The sequence below is a fragment of the Ambystoma mexicanum genome, chromosome 3q (genome assembly GCF_040938575.1).
Source record: "Ambystoma mexicanum isolate Mex_15411 chromosome 3q, UKY_AmexF1_1, whole genome shotgun sequence".
Lineage (NCBI taxonomy): Eukaryota > Metazoa > Chordata > Amphibia > Caudata > Ambystomatidae > Ambystoma > Ambystoma mexicanum.
In genome coordinates, this window is record NC_090926.1 from 32,379,112 (window position 1) to 32,397,607 (window position 18,496).

The 18,496-nt window shown below is 48.7% G+C and overlaps 1 protein-coding gene across 1 annotated transcript in view; it reads right to left on the minus strand.

The window, feature by feature from the left end:
* Nucleotides 1–18,496, minus strand: part of POLR2F (RNA polymerase II, I and III subunit F) — a 156,702-nt gene that overhangs the window by 42,672 nt on the left and 95,534 nt on the right. The window contains exon 4 of the mRNA XM_069652996.1: nt 69–140. Within this exon, the coding sequence (XP_069509097.1) occupies nt 69–140 (72 nt within the window). The remainder of the gene's footprint in view (nt 1–68; nt 141–18,496) is intronic.

The following is an 18,496-nucleotide window of genomic DNA, read 5'->3' on the forward strand; positions in this document are numbered from 1 at the left end:
ACTGTGGAACGTGTGAATGGGGCCCATAACAGTGACATTCAGGGTGAGGGAGCACTTCCCACACTTACTTTAACTCTTTCATTGCGATGAGCAGTGGATCCGTCTCCCCCTCCAATTCAACCATCACAGGAGCACACATCCTAACCAGGGGCAGAAAAAGAAAGTCATTTTTTTGCTTAATGCTGCTTCTGTGGACATACAACAACAAAAAAATTTGAACACAAAATTCAAAGTGAAGTGTGGCGATGGGAAATAAGGGAAAGTGGTGGTATTTGTGCCAACGTTGGAATGTGGACATGAAGTCATAAGGCTGTGGTAGAAAGAACATTTGTACAACAGTTTCCATATCCATCCCTAGTTATTTTACAAAATAAACACCCTCCACACCTCCTCCAGTCCCCCTTTTAACCAACCCTACAAAGATCCAAATTCTCCTTTTAGTGGTGGAGAATCACTTCCAAACAGTCCTGCTGTGGCGTTCCCATTTCCTCCCCCATAATCGCCGTTCAAAATATATGCTCACTTGTTGGTATTACTGCTAGTTGTACTATGGTAGAGCCACATGGGTAACTTTGGAAATGATAAGAACTAAAGAAAGGACCTACAAAAGAACACGTGCACCATTAATTTGGCAAAATAGTTTAATATATTTTTGCACATTTCTACGCGGGTCGGTGTTCCAGGAGTTTGACGTGTGCGTCCTTTGGGTACACAGACTGTTACCAAGGTCACATCTTGTAGATATTCTGCAGTGGGGATGCAGCCACTGTTTGGGCACCACCATATAGTATATGTCTGAACCCATTAAAGTGGCCCTTAAAGGTATCCATTTCCTAAATAAGGGGTCAGAGGCAAAGTTCTGGTGCGTTGCAAAACTTGTGCATTGCTTCCTGAGTCGTCAATCTAGTTTGGGTGTCTAGTTGTTCCTAGTAATTTTTTGCTGCTGCGGTCATTGTTTCTAGTCGCTTTCCAGTCTACACCTTTGTATGCGCCTGTTGTTCTCCTCAGTTAGGGAGAATCTTCAGAAATGTGCTTATTCCTCTCTACCTTAGAGAACCTAAGCAGCTTTGCTGGATTTTAGGACTTTTTAATTTTTTTAACTTGGAGAGTGAGACCCCTTTCCCCCCACTCTCTCATGTATTTTAAATGTGATTTGAACCCTACATTCCTTTTTGGTTGTGGAGTCTGACAAACTCCATCGGCATCTTTTACATTGTGTCACACAGAACCTTCAGTGCAGTGAAACAGGGAAGTCTTTCAGATTTCCCAAAGGTTTAAATACCTTCTCTTTGATAAACTACTGTTTCCAAGAGTAGTAAAGTAAAATTGACTTTAGTTACATTTGTAACCTTCTAGACCCAGCACACACTATCTTACAATAGGGTGCTGGAGGGGTTACTGAGTATCCCCTTTTATGTAGCTTCCCAATTTCATGTTACCCTTTCCTCTATGAATGGCTGGTGGCAGTGGTTTACTCTGAACTACTGTGGTGTGCTCTTACCGCAGGCTGCGTTCGCAGCTGCAGTAAAGCACCCAAGGGTGCCATTTTCGTTAAAATGGCTGCAGTCTTCTTTTTTTCACCGTTTCTTTGTGGTAAGGTCCTTCTTGAAATGTACTCTGTGCGCCAAACCAGATTTGGTCCCTTTGTTTGTTTCGGCTTTGGTGGGATTCACGATTGAAGCCCGCCTCTGGCTCCAGGGTGTCTGGCGGGTATGCAGTGATAAAATCGCGGCACAAATGTCACCTGTGTGCACGCATTCATGGGGTGTCCCTCAACTCCCGCTTTAAACTGATCCAATTCAAGATACTCCACAGGTACTACTACACTCGGAACAGACTGGACCATAATTCGAATGACCTCTCCCGAGGTGCCCCAGGTGTGGCTGTGATGACGTTAGCTATATCCACATGATCTGGTCCTGCCCCCGCCTCACCCAATTCTGGGGTGCAGTATGCTCTACTATGTCAGAAATCCTCGAACACCCTATCATTCCAACCCCAATGAGGTGTCTTTTTCATGGCTTTCCCGAACTCCGCCGAGATTCCAAGAAACTGGATGGCATCTGCATGCTACTTGCAGTACGTTCCATCTTACTCTGCTGGCTCGGCCTACCACACCAACCCATGCACAGTGGCTCAGGACGGTCACTTGGGCTTCAGACACCGAAGAATCCTGGGCTGTACAACAGCCTGCCCACTCAAGACCTAGAGATGTCTGGCTAAAGTTTTGTTCATTCATGTCTCCCGACACTGCTTCAGGTCCTGCATCTTCAGCTCCCTCCCCCCACCATTCCTCTTCCTCCTCTTGAATTGTCTCCCTTCCAGCCCCGCTCCCACCTCGGATGTACCCCTCATGTGTGTGAACTGGTTTTTGCTCTATACATCTGTACTGTCTGCATTGCTCTGATTGTATACGCCTTGTATGTAACTCACCTGTTCTTGTGTTGCTAAGCTAAATAAATTAAAAAGTTTTTTTTTTTTTAAATGTCGCCTGTACAAATAAATTGCGGCAAAAATGCTGTGGTTTGACCCGTTAAAAGGTGTACCCCATTACATCATTTATGGTGAGTGTGGGTTGCGGAGGTGTCCCCCGCTGCCCTTAAATGGTACAATGGGTCCAGGGGTTGCGGGGGTGTCCCCTGCATCCTTTACATGGATTGCGGTGGCAAAACCACAGCCGTTTTGCCGCGATATTTTGTGTCGACTGCCATTTTTGCCACGATTTTAACACATGCAACCGTCTGGCAGGGGCAGGAAGCGAGGGAGGTGCCCTGTGCTTAGTCTCCTAGGAGAAAGAAATGCACTCTTAGGTGATTGGTCGGCTGGCTGCCTGGCAAGGACAGCCACCCTGCTGGGTGACTGTCTGCTAGGCTGGAATGAATGGGAGAAACCTACATAAAAAGGCAAGGCTTTTTGGCTTGGAAGGCAGAGTCGACCACTGGACGAAGGAATTCGAAGAAGAACTTGGAAGAGACGCCTGCTGCTAATCCTGGACCGTTGGTTTGCCCAATGAAGCCCTGGTGCTGTGCTGAAGCTCCAAATTAGTTTCGACTAGAGAAGTCCTGTACGGACGACTTCTCCCCTTGAGTTGGTGGGACCAATCAACTTCAAAGTAAGCCACCTGGACATCTGCTCGGAGCTGGTTGAATTTCCACTGCAGTTGCTGCCTGAAGCCATAGAGCCAGGGAGAGGAACACCAGTTCATGTGCGTTGCTTTTAAATTGGCCAAGAGCTCCAGGAAGATACTCCGAAGTAGTACTGACCAAGCCTGAGCCACCTGAACAGAGTGCTGGACCCTCGATACAAGGAAAGCCCATCTCAACAGCCAAGAGTTCGCAGTGGTGCTATTTGCTGAGACGCGAGGAGTTGAAACCACGAAGTGCCACTGAACAGAAGTTGGTCCTTTTCTGTCACCGACCATCCCGTTGCAGTGCAGGAGTCCTCCAGACGTCCTACCTCTTGTCCCCACGACTGAGGCCCAGGAACACCGGATCTGCAGAGCTGCACATGAACAGAAGCCAGCCGAAGCACTTTTTATCTAACCAAAAGGTACTGTAAAGTCTAAGGGCCTCATTACACGGTAGGCGGAGAACCATGGCGCAATTAGCGCCATGGTTCATGCCGGTAAAATACCGGCACCACCATGGTGGAAAGGGGAATTACCGCCCCATTCCAAGGTTGGCGGGGCGGTAATTCCCCCTTCCACCATTGCCCTTCCCCATTCCCATTTTTGCCCCATAGGGCATAATGGGAAAGGGGAAGGTGCTAATTACGGCACCGCAAATTGCGGTACCGTAATTAGCTCCCCGAGTCCCTTTGCGGGTTGTTTTTTAACACCTGCAAAAAGCAGGCGTTAAATTCCCCAACCCGCAAAGGGGCCTCGTAGTAAGGCGGTAAGGATTTACCGGTAAAATACCGGTACCGGTAAACCCTTACCGCCTACCGTGTAATGAGGCCCTAAGAGAACTTACCTCTTCTTGTGTAACCTCACTTGTTCTCAGTGGAGACTTGTCTTGGTTGCTTCTGTAGAGTTGCTAACAGCTTATTTACCTCAAAAGCCTAATCAGCATGTGGCCCCACTTGATTTCTTCTTTTCTACAAAGACTTCTAAAACATTGTGCAAGACATTTTCCTAACTGCAAGAATTGCTTCAGCTCGCCTTGACTTTTGTTCAATGGACTTTGGCCTGGCTCCCTGCATAACTCTTCTTCCCTTTGACTTGTGTTTAGCCCTCCTTCCAGGAAAGGGTTAACTTACTTTGCATTGGGAGTTACGAAAAGTACTTACCTGCTTCCGAATATTTCTGAGATCTCTTGTTTTATTCTAATAATCTGTTTTCTTTGACACACTCCCAAGTATTGCACTAAATGCAAGAGTGATATATTAATGTCCACAGTGTCCTAGCTATTGAAGTCATCGGAGGGTGTAGAAGTGTGTGTGTGCCATCCCAAATGGGTATTTACTGATTTAGGGAAACTCTGAGTGCGTATCTTGGAGTGTATTTGTGTGTTGCTATTATATTGCCCTTCTGAAGAAGACTTACTCAAATTGACTGTTAAATAATTGTTTAATCAAGAAACCTTGTGTGTAAGAGTTTATTTGAATACTTGTCACTGAACCTCTGTGCAACTCCCCTACAGCTCACATTGACCGCTCCGGAGTTAAGCCTGGCTGCTCAACACCCTACCAATCTGTGTAGTACAGACTTATACCAAAGGTTGGGTCCCTATTGCCAGGAGGTCAGGGTTGTTGTAGTGCACCCAAAGGGTACTGCATACAATCTTGCCTAACCCGCTTCATTGGATTCTTCAGAGACACTCTACTACAGTATTCCTCTACATCGCGATTCAGGTACTCGGATGCCTACTGAATTGAGGAAATGTTCAATGGCAAATAATGGGTTTCTGCACAGGCTATCTGTTGTCCCAGGTTAATTTCTGGTGCCCATCAAATGAGGCTACAGGCAAATTCCACCATTAGGTTTATATATTTAAAAAAAGGCCAGTCAAAAACGAGAGCACATACCAAGCCATTGATTGTAAATAAATCAACAGCCCCTATCATTATCATATCATAGCCAGTGAGCTGACACTAATACACTGAAAAAAGGCCACTGTTCGACCCTATGGGAAAATAGATCTCCAATACAATGAACAAATGTAGTTCTTTAGGAAAATGTGCATGCAATTCTTTTTTTATCTAAATGGTAATTTAAGAAAGACATTGCATCTTTAAAACAATGTTCACCCTAATTTTCTGACTATATTCATGCATGAATGTTATTGGGAATATTTAAAAATATGTGATCATCAGTACTGTAGAAAAAAAGAAATGGGTATCTTTTTCCGATACCTCTACCAGCAACCCTGATGCAGAAGGGGAGAACCACTAACATGCAAGCAATACACGGGGATTGGGGATATCATTTTCCCTAGAAGCTGATACTGTTATTGGCTTACAGGGGGGCGGGGACATGGTGGGGGGGGGGGGGAGGACATGGTACGGCAAGCTCGGAGTGTCATGTCGAATGAACTGGCCTTGTTTGGGATTCAGACCAGCCTTTAGAGAAGGAAAGTGCTTGGGCAAGTTTTCTGGTGAGTAACAGACCTGTAGGGAGGCAGCACGCACAACTCCCATGGAAATGGGAGCAAGCACAACATGCGTCACATGTTTAAAGGTTTGGCGAGGACAGCACCGGAAGGGTGAGTCTAAAGAGAAGGAAGCTGAAGATGGACATTGTGGGACTAGGGATTCTAAAGGGGGGGGTGCAAGCCTCACATAATAAGAATGGCAGAGCCAGGGGCCTTACCTCTACAGAGGAGGCATCTCTGGAAATAAGGCGCACGGTCGTCTTGGGATTCAGCTGGGCAAGTGTGAAGGATCTCAAGTTGCAACTGCGATACAACTTCCACTGGACTTCAAAATGGCAGGCAGGGTTTATAAATCCTCGTCCACCAAGTGTACTAATTAGGCAAACCAATTTGCAGTATGCGGGAAAGGGCACACAGGTGTAAAAACACTGATGGTAACAGGCACACCGACAGGACAAAAATGGAATGAGGAAATGGAACTAACAACCAATGGAAGCGATGGGCGATAATTAAGAACTCATGGTCATACTTGTTAGGCAAGTATTCTGTTGTTCCCACAGACCCAGGTACACTAAGGAAGCAATGGGTTCTTCAGCCAGTTAAGTGAAAGTGAGCACCTTCTATTGGAGCTTCTCCCTCAGGGATGAAAGCTAATGAGACGGATGGGATCCCTGAAGGTTTACCTTTACATCTGGGATCCCCTTTCACATGGTCATTAGACCAGAAAGCCACACATTTGCCACAGCTTCTCTGGAATGGGGGTTTCTGGTAACCTCCCTCTGGTTTGGCCCCAGAGGGTTCACTAGACCTACAAGGTTTCCCTTGGAATTTTACCCTTATGTTGTTTGTGGCCCTCTTTGGATGGTGGAGGATTAGACCTGTCTTTCCCCCCCCTTCCTTGTGCCCCCCCCTCACCTCTTCCTTCTTTTTTTTTTTTTTTTTTTTTTTTTTAAAATGTATTTTATTTTATAACGACCACACAGTGCAACAGAACATAAATAGAACACATCAAGCCACAACAAAGGCCAAACAACAGATATTAAAAAGAAAAGAAAGAAAAAACAGAACGAAATTAACTTAACAATCCCCTTCCCTCCCCCCTATGAGCCTGTAGGGTGTCCACCATCATTGTCCGTTCCGTGTGGTGGGGTTCCGTCGCTCTCGGATCCAGCCGAGGTCGACCCCGTACTAAACAGTTCAGCCAATAGCACCTTCCATGCCGTGAGGGAGCTCACCTCTTCCTCCCCTCCCGCCCTGCTGGCCTCCCACCATGCTGTCGTCTCGGCGGCAGCCCATTTCTGGAGGTCACGCCACCATACCTCCACCCGTGGCCTCTGACAATTCTTCCATCCCATGGCTATTCTGCGTTTGGCAAGTGTATAAGCCAAATCTTTAAGCTTCTCCACGTGCCGAAGCTTGCGCGCCCTGGGGTACCCTCCAAGCAAACAGGCCCAGGCCGAATCTATCTTAAGTACAATGCCCCTCCCTGCCAGCTTCAGCGCCACTTCACCCCAATAGGTTGCAATCACCGGGCAGGCCCAGAACATGTGAATCATATCAGCGTTCTCTGTGTTACACTTAGGACACGCCTGGCGTCCAGCGTCTCGAAATCTGGAAATTCTCAGGGGGGTCATGTATGCCCTATGCGTGATATATAGTTGTATCTGTTTAAACCTGGCATTCCTCGATACTTTTTTGTGGTACCCCAGGGCGCGCTCCCACTGCCCATCCGCCATCGGGGCCCCCATCTCTGTTTCCCATTCCAACCTCAGGTACCCCAAATCCTTCCCAACCTTTGTCATCAGCATCTCGTACAGCCTGGAGACCTCATGCCCGCCCTCGGATGCGTCATACATGATCTCCAGCGTCGCATCCGGCTCGTCAGCCAATACGGTCTCGGGCCAAGTGCTCCGGACCTCTCTGACCACTCTGTGGAACGTCATGTATTGCCCCGCATGCAGCCCCGCCCCCGCCTCCAGATCTGCGAACTCCGCCAAGGCCCCCTCCTGCCAAATGTCCCCCAAAGTGACCAGCCCCACTGACTCCCAGTATGTTCGCAGGATGGCCCTAAGCTGTCCGTCTCCCCCTGCCAAGGCCACCAGCGGCAGCTGCGGCATGCACGGCAGGGGATCTCCCATCATCCGGCAGGCTCTTCGCCACATGTTCCTGCCCAACGCTAGCATCTTAGGACGCCCCCTCATCCATGTGCTGGATACCCAAATAATCTCTCGCAGGTAGAAGGGGGAGCAGTCCTTTCCCAACAGTCTATGTTCCTGGGTTTCGTCGTCCGAAAGCCACTTGGCCACGTACTGCAGCTGCGCTGCCACGTAGTAGGCCTCAAAGTTCGGCAGCCTCACGCCGCCTTTCTCATAAGCCTTCTGCAATTTCCACAATGCGACCCTGTTACGCGTGCCCTGCCATAAGAAATCTCTACATACCCCATGTAGTCTAGCAAAAAACCCCTTGGGTATCATGTATGGAATGTTATTGAAATAATGCAGCAGCCTAGGTAGCACGACCATCTTAAGCATGGCACCCCGGCCCATCATCGCCAAGGGTAGTTTCTCCCAAAACCTCATGCACTTCTCAATCCTCCCCACTGCCAATTCAGTATTGTGCCTGTGTTCCTCCCCGGTCGTGTGATATACGTCTATGCCAAGGTACCGAAAGGTGCTTGTCGCCCATGGGATTCGCAATACCGGCAACCTCTCAGCCGGTATCCCCACATAGCCGCCCAGCGGGAACAGAGTGGATTTCCGAGGGTTGACCGCTATACCAGAAAGCCAAGCAAACCTCTCCATCACCTCCAAGACATATTGCAAGTTCTCTTCAGGGTATTGGAGGTACAACAGCATATCGTCGGCATACAGGGATATCAGATGGCTCTCCCCCCCCACCTCTATGCCCACCGGGTCATACTGTTGCCGAAGGTAAATTGCCAAGGGCTCAAGGGCCAGGATGTACAACATTGGGGACCAAGGACATCCCTGCCTGGTGCCTCTACCTAACTGCCACCTGTCCGACACTACTGCCCCCGTACGAACTCTGGCTAGAGGCGCGCTATATAATAATTCGGCCCACCTCCTGTACCCTGGCCCCATTCCGAAGTGATCCAGTGCCGCCAACAGCCACGGCCAACGAACAGAGTCGAACGCCTTGACCGCATCCAGCGCCACTATCGCCATTTCGCCGTCTTTGCTACATCCCCATTCGACCACTCTGTGTAGGCGTCTGTGGTTGTGGGTAATGTTCCTGTCCGGGACATAGCCCGTCTGGTCAGGGTGAATCAGCTTGCCTATCACTCTCCTCATTCTAGCCGCCAAGACAGCTGTTAGGATCTTGCTGTCCTGGTTCAGCATTGACAAGGGTCGATAGGAGCCGCAACCGTGTCCCGGTGTATTGTGCTTGGGGAGTGGCACTATGACCGCTTCCCTGAGCGATTCTGGTAGCTGTCCCAGCTCAAACGCCTCATTAAACATGTCCAGCATGGGTGGGAGTACCTCCTCCCCATACGCCTTATAAAACTCGCTGGGGAACCCGTCCGCCCCCGGGGCCTTGCAAGTGGGCAGCTGTCGCACTATTTCTCTGAGCTCTTCCAGAGTGATCGGAGCATCCATCTCCTCTCGCTCTTCATCGCTGATTCTGGGCAGGCCTATATCCCCGAGTACTTCATCTATCTCCTCTCGGCTCCCCCCTCCCCGATCTTCATACAATGTTTGGTAGTATTCTGCGAATGCCCCATTTACCCCTTCTTGCGTATCGATCTCCGCACCCCCTTCAGTGATGACCGATCGGATCGGAGCCCTAGGGGTTTCGCTCTTGTATAGCCAAGCGAGGAGCCTGCCTGTCTTGTCCCCACCCGCATGCAACCTCTCAATGTACTTCGTATAATTCAGGTTACAAAGTCTGTCCCAATGCCCAGAGCACCGCTGCTGCAGCTCAGTAACTACTTCCACATCGGTCCCACCCTTCTCCAATTCTTTTTCCAGCTCGATCTCGGCCTCTCGCAGGTCGGTCAGGATTCCGCCCATTAATCCCTTGGACTTCGCGATAGCAACTCCCCTCATCACCACCTTAAAAGCCTCCCACAAAGTACCAGCCGATTTGACACTCCCTGTGTTCGATTCAAAGTACGCGACTATCTCCTCCCTCATGTCCTCCTTGAATACCGGATCCCGTAGCGCTTCCGCCCGAAGGCGCCATGTTGGAATCCGTGCACGTGGGGGGCGCAGCCGCCAATGCATGATTAGGGGCGAGTGGTCCGAGAGGACCCTCGCCCTGTAGTCAATCTGTTCACACTCCGTAAGAATGTCTGGAGTGGCAAAAAAGTAGTCGAGCCTCGTGTGCAGTTGGTGCGGAGCCGAATAGTGCGAATACTGCCTCCCACCCGGGTGTCTCGCTCTCCACACGTCCACCAGGCCTAGATCCGCTAGCAGCGACTGCAACACCTTGGCCGCTGGGCTGGGCCTAACCATTTTGTCATCCGACCTGTCCTCCCTGGGGTTAAGCACACAATTAAAGTCTCCACCCCAGATTACTGTGCTCCCCATCCCTTCACCGAGTCTCGCGCACAGTGTCTTGAAGTAAGTCGCTGTGTCCTGGTTGGGCGCATAAGTGTTTATGATACAGACAACTCTACCTTCCACAATCCCCCGAACCATGGCCAGCCGCCCGTCCGACTCCACAACCTCCCCCAAGAGCTTGAACGGGACATGTGGTGCAACCCAAACCAGCACACCCCTGGCATACGCAGAGAATGTGGATCCAACCACTGTCCCCCTCCATTTTCTCCGCACCATTTCAAGTTTATCCCGTGTCAAATGCGTCTCCTGTAACAAGGCCACGTCTATCCTCTGCCTCTTCAAATACAACATGACCTTATTACGCTTCAGGTAGCTATTCAACCCTCTAACATTCCATGTCAATACCTTAAGGTCTCCCATGATTTATCCGTAGCTCCCACTTCCCCCTCTGGTCTGATCGCCTCCCCCCAGTCCCGACTACATCCCTTCTCAGTTTCTTCCCCAGGCTCACATAACAACTAACACCCCCCCACCCCCCTAACCCAACCAACCGCCCAGCTCCATCCCTGGATCTCAGGCATCCCCGTGTTCGGTTCTCTACGGAAGCCCCCGCAGAGAACCCGACAGGGTGTCACACCCCACACAGTGACTAACCTAACCACACACTGGGGTACGAATAAAACGGCCCTCGGTTGCCCCCTACACATTTATATCCGCGCTCGCGGACCATGTTCGAAACAGTTAAAAAATGCATCCCCATCACAAAGTGGCAAAGACTATATTCCAGTCCAAATGTTCAAAGTCCGCCAGGCCCACTGTTTCACTTAGCTCTCCCTGCTCCGTCCGCCATCTGCTCATCAGGCTCCTGAGGGCAGTTCTGCGCATCGAGCCATTCCATGGCCTCCTCCGGGGTGTCGAAAAACAGCGTCTTAGCCTTGAAGAAGACCTTAAGTTTGGCTGGGTAGAGTAACATATACTTGAAACCGGCCGTCCGCAGGCGCCTTTTGACCGCCCCAAAGTTCATCCGACTGCGCTGCACTTGTAGAGTGTAGTCGGGGTAAGCAGAGATGGTTGCCTCCCCTCGCCGTATGGTGCCCCCTTTACGAAAATGTTCCAGAATCTTCTCCCGGTCTTTGTAGTTGAGGATCTTGGCGATCACGGGCCTGGGCAGATTACCCGGCGGTGGCCTTCTGATCAGGGCCCTGTGTGCCCTCTCCACTGCAAATCCCTGCGTTAGGGCACCTCCGGTGATCTCCTGCAGCAGCAAAGTCTCAATAAAATCTGTGGGGTTCTGGCCCTCAGCTCCCTCCGGTAGGCCCACAATCCGGATGTTGTTTCTGCGGGCCCGACCTTCTGCCTCTTCAGCCCTGCTTTCCAGGTTGCCTACCCTCTGCACCAGGGCATGGATCTCTCGTTTGTGCGCGGTGCATTCCGCCACAGTCGGGCCCATCTCCTTCTCCAGGGTCTCTGTGCGCTCGGCCAGGGTTCGCACATCTTGCCTCAGGAGGTTCACGTCCTCCTGTACCGCCCCGACCTGAAGTTCCATCGCAGTTTTCAATTCGGCCACCGCAAGTTGGAGTTTGGTCTCCCATGTCGCCTTCAGATCTGCGATCGCCGCCAGGACCTCCTGGTTCGTTCCTCCTGCGGCCATCTCCTTGGGCTGGGCCTTTTCTTTGCTCCTGGTCCCCTCGGTGCCAGGCGATGTCTTGGCAAATTCGTCGAGCGTGGGCTGTTTATTCTTCGCCCTCAGGAGCTTGCTCGTCATATCTTCGATCAGGAGCGTCCCTTCGATCTCGCTTAGGCCCCAAGCCTGGGGGCACTACGTCCCCCCGTCGCCACACAGTTTCGGCTACCTCCAGTCAAGCTTGCTTTCGCTGGATCGCGCTAAACGTGAACTGAGGGAGTCACCTCCAGAATCCGGTCCCCGATCCTTTGTCCCAACATCAAGCGGCGGCAGCCATTTTGTCTGCCGGCGAAGCTCCGGCCCAAAAACTTCACGCGGCTCCTGGGGACACAAGCGCTGCACAATCCCGTATGAAAATGCATCCACATGTGCAGCCGAGCTTCGCATTTACAGTCATCACCGTCTATGCCACATCGTAGCGGCCGTTGCGCGGATTCAGCCGGATAATGTTCGGATCAGCGGGAGCTCCCGTTCAGGCACGTCCTTTCACATGGCGTCCAAGCCACGCCCCTCACCTCTTCCTTCTTATATGGCGCTCCAGAATCCTTGCGAGGGGACCTGTTGGCTACCGACACGTCAGCAGCTTGTGCCATTTTCTTGCAGTCCATTTTTCTTTGGAGTCAGCAAGATGCTGTCTCAGTTCTGGGCAACAGACATCAAAAATACTTTCCAGCATGAAAAGACTTCATTCCTTCAAAATTTCTCACCTTATGGCCCTTGATCCACGAATCTAAATTATTCAGGCCTTCCCACAGCCAGGTAGCCCAAAGGGTCCAATCTTTTTCTTATTGTCTCTAAACCTTTTTAAGTATTGGGAGGGGGTCTTCCCAGACCTGGCTATAAGAGCCTGTTTGACTATTTGATAATCTTTCTGTCTTCAGCATTCAACTCAATGACAGCATCACAGCCATTCCGGGGGAGCCTAGATATAACACATGGAACTAAATCATTCCCATCACTATCTTGCAAATCACAATTAAACTCCAATGCACCCAACCAATCCAACACATCCAGCTTTGGATCATACACAAACACCGCTCTTGAAAGGCAAGGTTTCTTGGAACCATCAGACTGTTAAGACCGTGAAAGGGAAGCAGAGTCAAGGGACAATTTCTTCATCTCATATTCATGTTGCATTTCTCTTTCCCTGTGCCTCCTCTCTTTCTCTTTGTCCTCAGATTGGAGAGTGTTTGCTGAATTCAAGTTCAATTTTAATTCTTTCAAGAGATAGATAATCTGGACTTACATTGTGACCTGGTGGGGTCATGGTAGGAGGTAACTGAGGTACAGGCAAAGGAGGTAGAAGGGGGTTGGCAGATGCTCAAGGACCTTCTGATCTACCTTGGTAAGTTGGAACCAAGCTCTAGACGTCATCCTTGGAATTCTCACCCATATCAATGTTGGAGTAGGGGTTATGGGCCTACACCCAGGGTTTTGGTGATTTAGCAACCTTTGAATTAAATCATTGTTTCTTTCCCTTACAACTCCAGATCCTTGGTTTACCCAATTCTTTTAGTTCTACTGTAAGCAATTTAAGGGCCTGTTCACTAAAATTATCCATTTCAATCGTTTTAAGTTTACTTTTCTTTGCAGAGCTATCCTTGTGGATGGATTCCTTGGACACAAGTATTGCCAATAGTCAATGTAAACCAATCTACACCAATCCCACCACCTGCCACTAGTGTTGTCTAAGTTTTTCTAAAGTCCAACTAGGGTTAGATTTCATAAGACTTCTCTTGGTTTTAGGGCCCCTTATAATATAGGCCTGTACTACCCAAGTCGTTAAGACTGGCAGATCAGCCAGGCTTATCTTAGGAGGGAGGAAAGTGAGCTGTAGAGCAGTACAAAGAAATCCACAGATCCAAGGAAACACTAATTTAAAGTTATGTCGAAATAATTATTTATAAGTACACAAGCAATTCTAAAATGCAGCAACTACTAACAACACTCAATTAGGAATGGAATAAGATTTAAAAAGGAACAATAACGCAGGCGAGTAACTTTTCATATACTTTTCATATCCAGCACACAGAGCGACTTCAGTTAAGGTCAGTAAAGCACAATGTATGACCTTTGCAAAATTCAGTTTAAGGGGACGGAAAGGTTAGACAGAACATAGCTAGCAAGTAACAACACTCTCCAAGACTGGTATAGGCAGTCTGTTCCTAACTAGAAATTAGTTCACAGTTTAAGTTGTGGAGGAACAAGCATTGCCCAAGCCAGTATGATCAAGAAGATGGACCTTTGGCAAACCAGCAAGGCCACAGTCAAACGGACAGCAGCAGTTCCGATGACAATCTTCAGAGAAAAGTTAAGTAACCAGTCAGTTGTTCATGTAGAAAGCACAGGAGCTCAAGAGGAGCCTTCCTGTAGGCCTGCACAGTGGAGTTGAAGTCAAATCCCAAACGTGGAACACAGCACTCCCAAAGCAAAGAAGCACTGAAATGGCCTAAGGTAAGTGACCCAAGCCCCACAGTAACTGAAGAGTGAAGTAAAAAATGTAGCTGTAGCCTTCCTGATGCAGCGTTGAAGACCTGGTATCCTGTTACATGGTCGTGGTGACGAAAGGGGGGGGGGGGGCCCTTCAGTGGACTCCTGCGGCAGCACTCAAGAGAGAAGGGATCTGCAGCAAATGATTCAGCTCACTCCAGCGGCGGTTTGTGGTTTTGGCGCCTTTCTTAGCCGTTTCTTCATTCTGAACTCTGGGGAGGGACCTTTTGTAAGAGAATTGCAACTTCTGGAGGTCCATAACAATGCCTGCGAAGCTTCAGCGAAATTTGTTCGGCCCAAGACGATGCACCCAGAAAGGGTCCAGGTACCCCGGGTACTGGTGTTCTACAGCCTGGGAAAGTCGCAAGATGTCGGGAGATGGCACAAATCGAAGATGGTACAAATCGAAGATGGTCTTGAGGCCGATTGTTCCCACCAGCCCAAAGGCGGAAGTCATCCTTGGCGGAGCTTCCATGGCGAGTTGAAAACCGAGTCAGGACAGCAGCAGGGCTTCACCGGTATTGCTTCAGCTATTGAACGTGCTGCTCCATTCGTCTTCTGCTTCGGACTTCCAGTTCCGGTGGTCGACTCTGCCTTTGGTCCAAAAAGGCTCACCTTGTATGCTGGAACACATTCTCCTATGGAGCGGTCAATCACCCGGGGGTTGCCTGTCCTGCTGGACAGCCAGTCGCCCGGTTTAGACTGGTTTCAGCCAGGCACCCCATCAGACAAAGGACAGTGAAGTTTCGGGACACTCCCTTACATCCTGCCTTTCCAGACACACTGGAGCCAAGGCAAAACTCACAAAAGACCCACCCACCTGGAAAATAGGAGAGCCGAGAAGGAACTTACAAAGGAAAAATTGAGAAAAAAAAGAGGGTCATTTTGAGAAAATAGTCACCCATGGGCGCTGTAGTGCAGCTGAAAAATCAGCCTGCAAGTAACCTGCACAGAAGGTAGAAAAAGTATCCACTGACATCAGCTATTTAGGTTTGTTACTGTAACTAGAGAGTTACAGGAGCACTGGGAAAGGAGTTACAATGTGAGCCCCCCCAGCCCTCCACCAGCACCCCACATAAGGTGCGAGTGCTGGTCCCACATAAGAAAAAGGTAAGATAAGGTGACCTTCCTACTCTTGAGAACAGTAGTTCACATGAAAGAACATAATAAAAGGGGAAGTACAAAGGACTCATAGGGTGCTTTGTGTCACAAAAGTCAAATACAGATGCCCTTTAATGGAGTTATGCTTGCCTCCATGTATTTCAATAAAGTAAAAAGAGAACACAAAAGCAGTAACATAAGGTTACCAGTCCGTGCAACAGAATGAGTGATTGGTAAAGAGTTCCACTCACTCTGGAGAATACATCCCAAAAAAATCCCAGAGTCCAGCAAAATGTGCTGGGGACGTCTCAGGTTGTGGGGAATTACCACAAAAACTAAAAAGTCTGCCCTAACAATACTTGAGAGAAAAGGAAAGAACAGGCCAGCGACTGGACTGTCAGTAAGGAAGGAGGAGTGCAGTTTGCTGGGGACTAGATCAGATACTGGAAAGCTTAGAGAGCAGAACCTGCAGAGTATTTCCTCCCAAGCACTAGCAAGACCAGTCAATAAGGGGGGGATGGGGCAGGGCGAATATCACAATTAGTACAATGGAATAAATTCACTTCTCAAAAGATTAACTGTTTCTACCTACCTCACATAATCGATTGCAAAACTAAAAATCATACAAATATGCAGCGCAATCACACAGTGAACGACCAAAGGTTGGTGCATGAAAAAATGGCGGTCAAATGTTTGAACGGTGTATAATATATGTTATTAAATATGTATACTGCGCCCGTCACACCCTGAGGGGTCTTACAGGGCCAAAGCTCATCTAAAAAGGTAGCACATTGCACCCCCCTCCCTCCCACCCTGGGTGAACCAAACCATGGTAAGTGAGGATAATGAAGAGGAGGCCCAGAAGGGAGGGAAATGAAGATGAGGAAGTGGTATATCAGCAGACAGATAACTAAAAATAAGGCAACGGGAATGAAGGGAGAGGAAGCAGTCGTGTAAAGCATGTTAACAGATATGCTGAAGTGCTTAGCGAAGGAACACACTGGAGATAATCAGTGCATGGTTGTGTGAAGGGCAAGCAGTCATCAAGCATGCCCTTAAATGTGGATGCTTCACTAAAGTTTAGAAGAAAAACCTATCAGGAGAGACTGGACGTGCCAAGCCCCTAAGCCCACTGACAAGAGGTCAGCAGCAAGAGCTGAAGCAGGGAAAAAAAACAGGTAAGAGAAGGGGAAAAAACAGCAAGGATTTCCTTGGTTCATTGGTGTATGAGGCAGATTAGAAATACAATTATATCTGTAAAGGTCAGTGACCATAATTAGTCACTAGTCTTAGTTATCAAAATATTAAGTAAAGGAAAGATTAGCCCCCTCCCCCAGCGACCCAACACTGACCGCAAAGAGTAAATCATCTACTCCCTCATCAGAATACTAAATCAATGTAGAAGGAGGGAAACATCCACAACATAAATTAGATCTATAGCCAATGAAAGTGGCTCAGAATCCTTGTGCACTGCGAAGATTCCTCAAGATCTAATTGCTCAAGAAAGACTTTGTATTGCATTTAAGGCTAATGAGCTAAAGTAATTAGAGGTGGAACTGTTGAAAAAAAGCAGCTGAAGAATAGACGAGACTGAAATGTGCAATGTATTTGTATTATTTGTTTTTACATAGCACTTTAATCCAAAGCGCTTTACAGTTTAACAACAAGAATACATCGATCATGAAACGGTAGAAGCAAATAATCTCTATGAATCAAACCAGCAAAAATGTAGAACAATTTGCATGAGGATGAAGGAGAGAGGAGTGGGTGGGGTAGGAAAGAAGGAGAGAGAGTAAGGAGTAGAGTGAGTCAGTAGGAAGAGGGGAGGACTAGGAGAGAAGGTAAGAACTGTGACGGGGTATTAGAGGGAGAGAGAGAAAAAGGTGAGGGGAAAAAGGTGTCAAGGTGGGGAATGGAGGAGTTATTTCAAGGAGGTGCAGAAGGAGGAATAGGTGGGGATGAAGCGGATAGAAAGAGGTAGGGAGTTCCAGTGTAGGGGGGCAAGGAGTTGAAAGAAGCGGAAATGAGAAGAGGCACAAGGGGGTGGGGGAACAGAAAGTAAGGAGAGATTGGCAGAACGAAGAGAGGGGGTGTAAAATGAGAGAAGAGAGGAGAGATATGGAGGGGCAAGGTCATGAAGATATTTCAAGACAAAGGAAGTGAAACTTAAGTTGAGAGTGGAAGGGGAGCCAGACTAGGTAAGAGAGTGAGTTGGAGATGGAGTCATGAGGAGAGAGAGAGAAGACAGAGGGTACGGATGGCAGAGTGGTAGTGGGATTTGAGGGTGGCGAGATGGGAAGCTGGGAGTCCGAAGAAGAGAGAAGAACAACAGAAAAGGCGAGAAAAGATGAGGGAGGAGATTAAGAGTTTGGTAGCATGGAAGGTGAGAGAAGAGTAGACTTTACGAATACTGAAGAGGTGGCAGGGACATGCGCGAGAAGTGAGGGAAATATGATGGGTAAAGGAGAGGGAAGAGTCAAAGTGAATGCCTAGATTACGAGCATGGGTGGAGATGGGAAGATTAGAAGGGGGAAAATGAATAGAAGTAGAGGGAGGAGGAAGTGTGTTAGAAGGAAACAATAAGACTTCAGTCTTGTCAGGGTTAAGGGAGAGATAGTGAGATGACATCCAGTTTTTAATTGTGGGTGTCGTCAGCATAGAAATGGTGAGAAATCCCGAAGGAAGAGATGATAAGGGCGAGGAGTGAAGTGTGAAGAGAGAACAAAAAGGGTCAGAGGACAGAGCCTTGGGGAATTCTGTAGTCCAGAGGGAAAGTAGGGGAGGTTCGACCACCCCAAGAGACAGCAAAATAGCAGTGGGAGAGGTAAGAGGAGAGCCAGTTGAAGACAGAGCCTTTGAAACCAAAGGAGGAAAGAGTATTGAGAAGTAAGGGGTGATCAACAGTATCGAAGGCAGCAGGGAGGTCGAGGAGGATGAGGACTGAGGATTGCTTAGAGTAGGGAGCGGTAAGGAGGGAGTTAAGAACATAAGTGAGAGCGGTCTCAGGAGAGTGTTTAGGGCGGAAACCAGATTGAGAGGGGGAGGAAGGGGAGTGAGGTTAGTGACAAAGTTCGAGAGCTGAAAATAGGCTAAGCGTTCAAGTATTT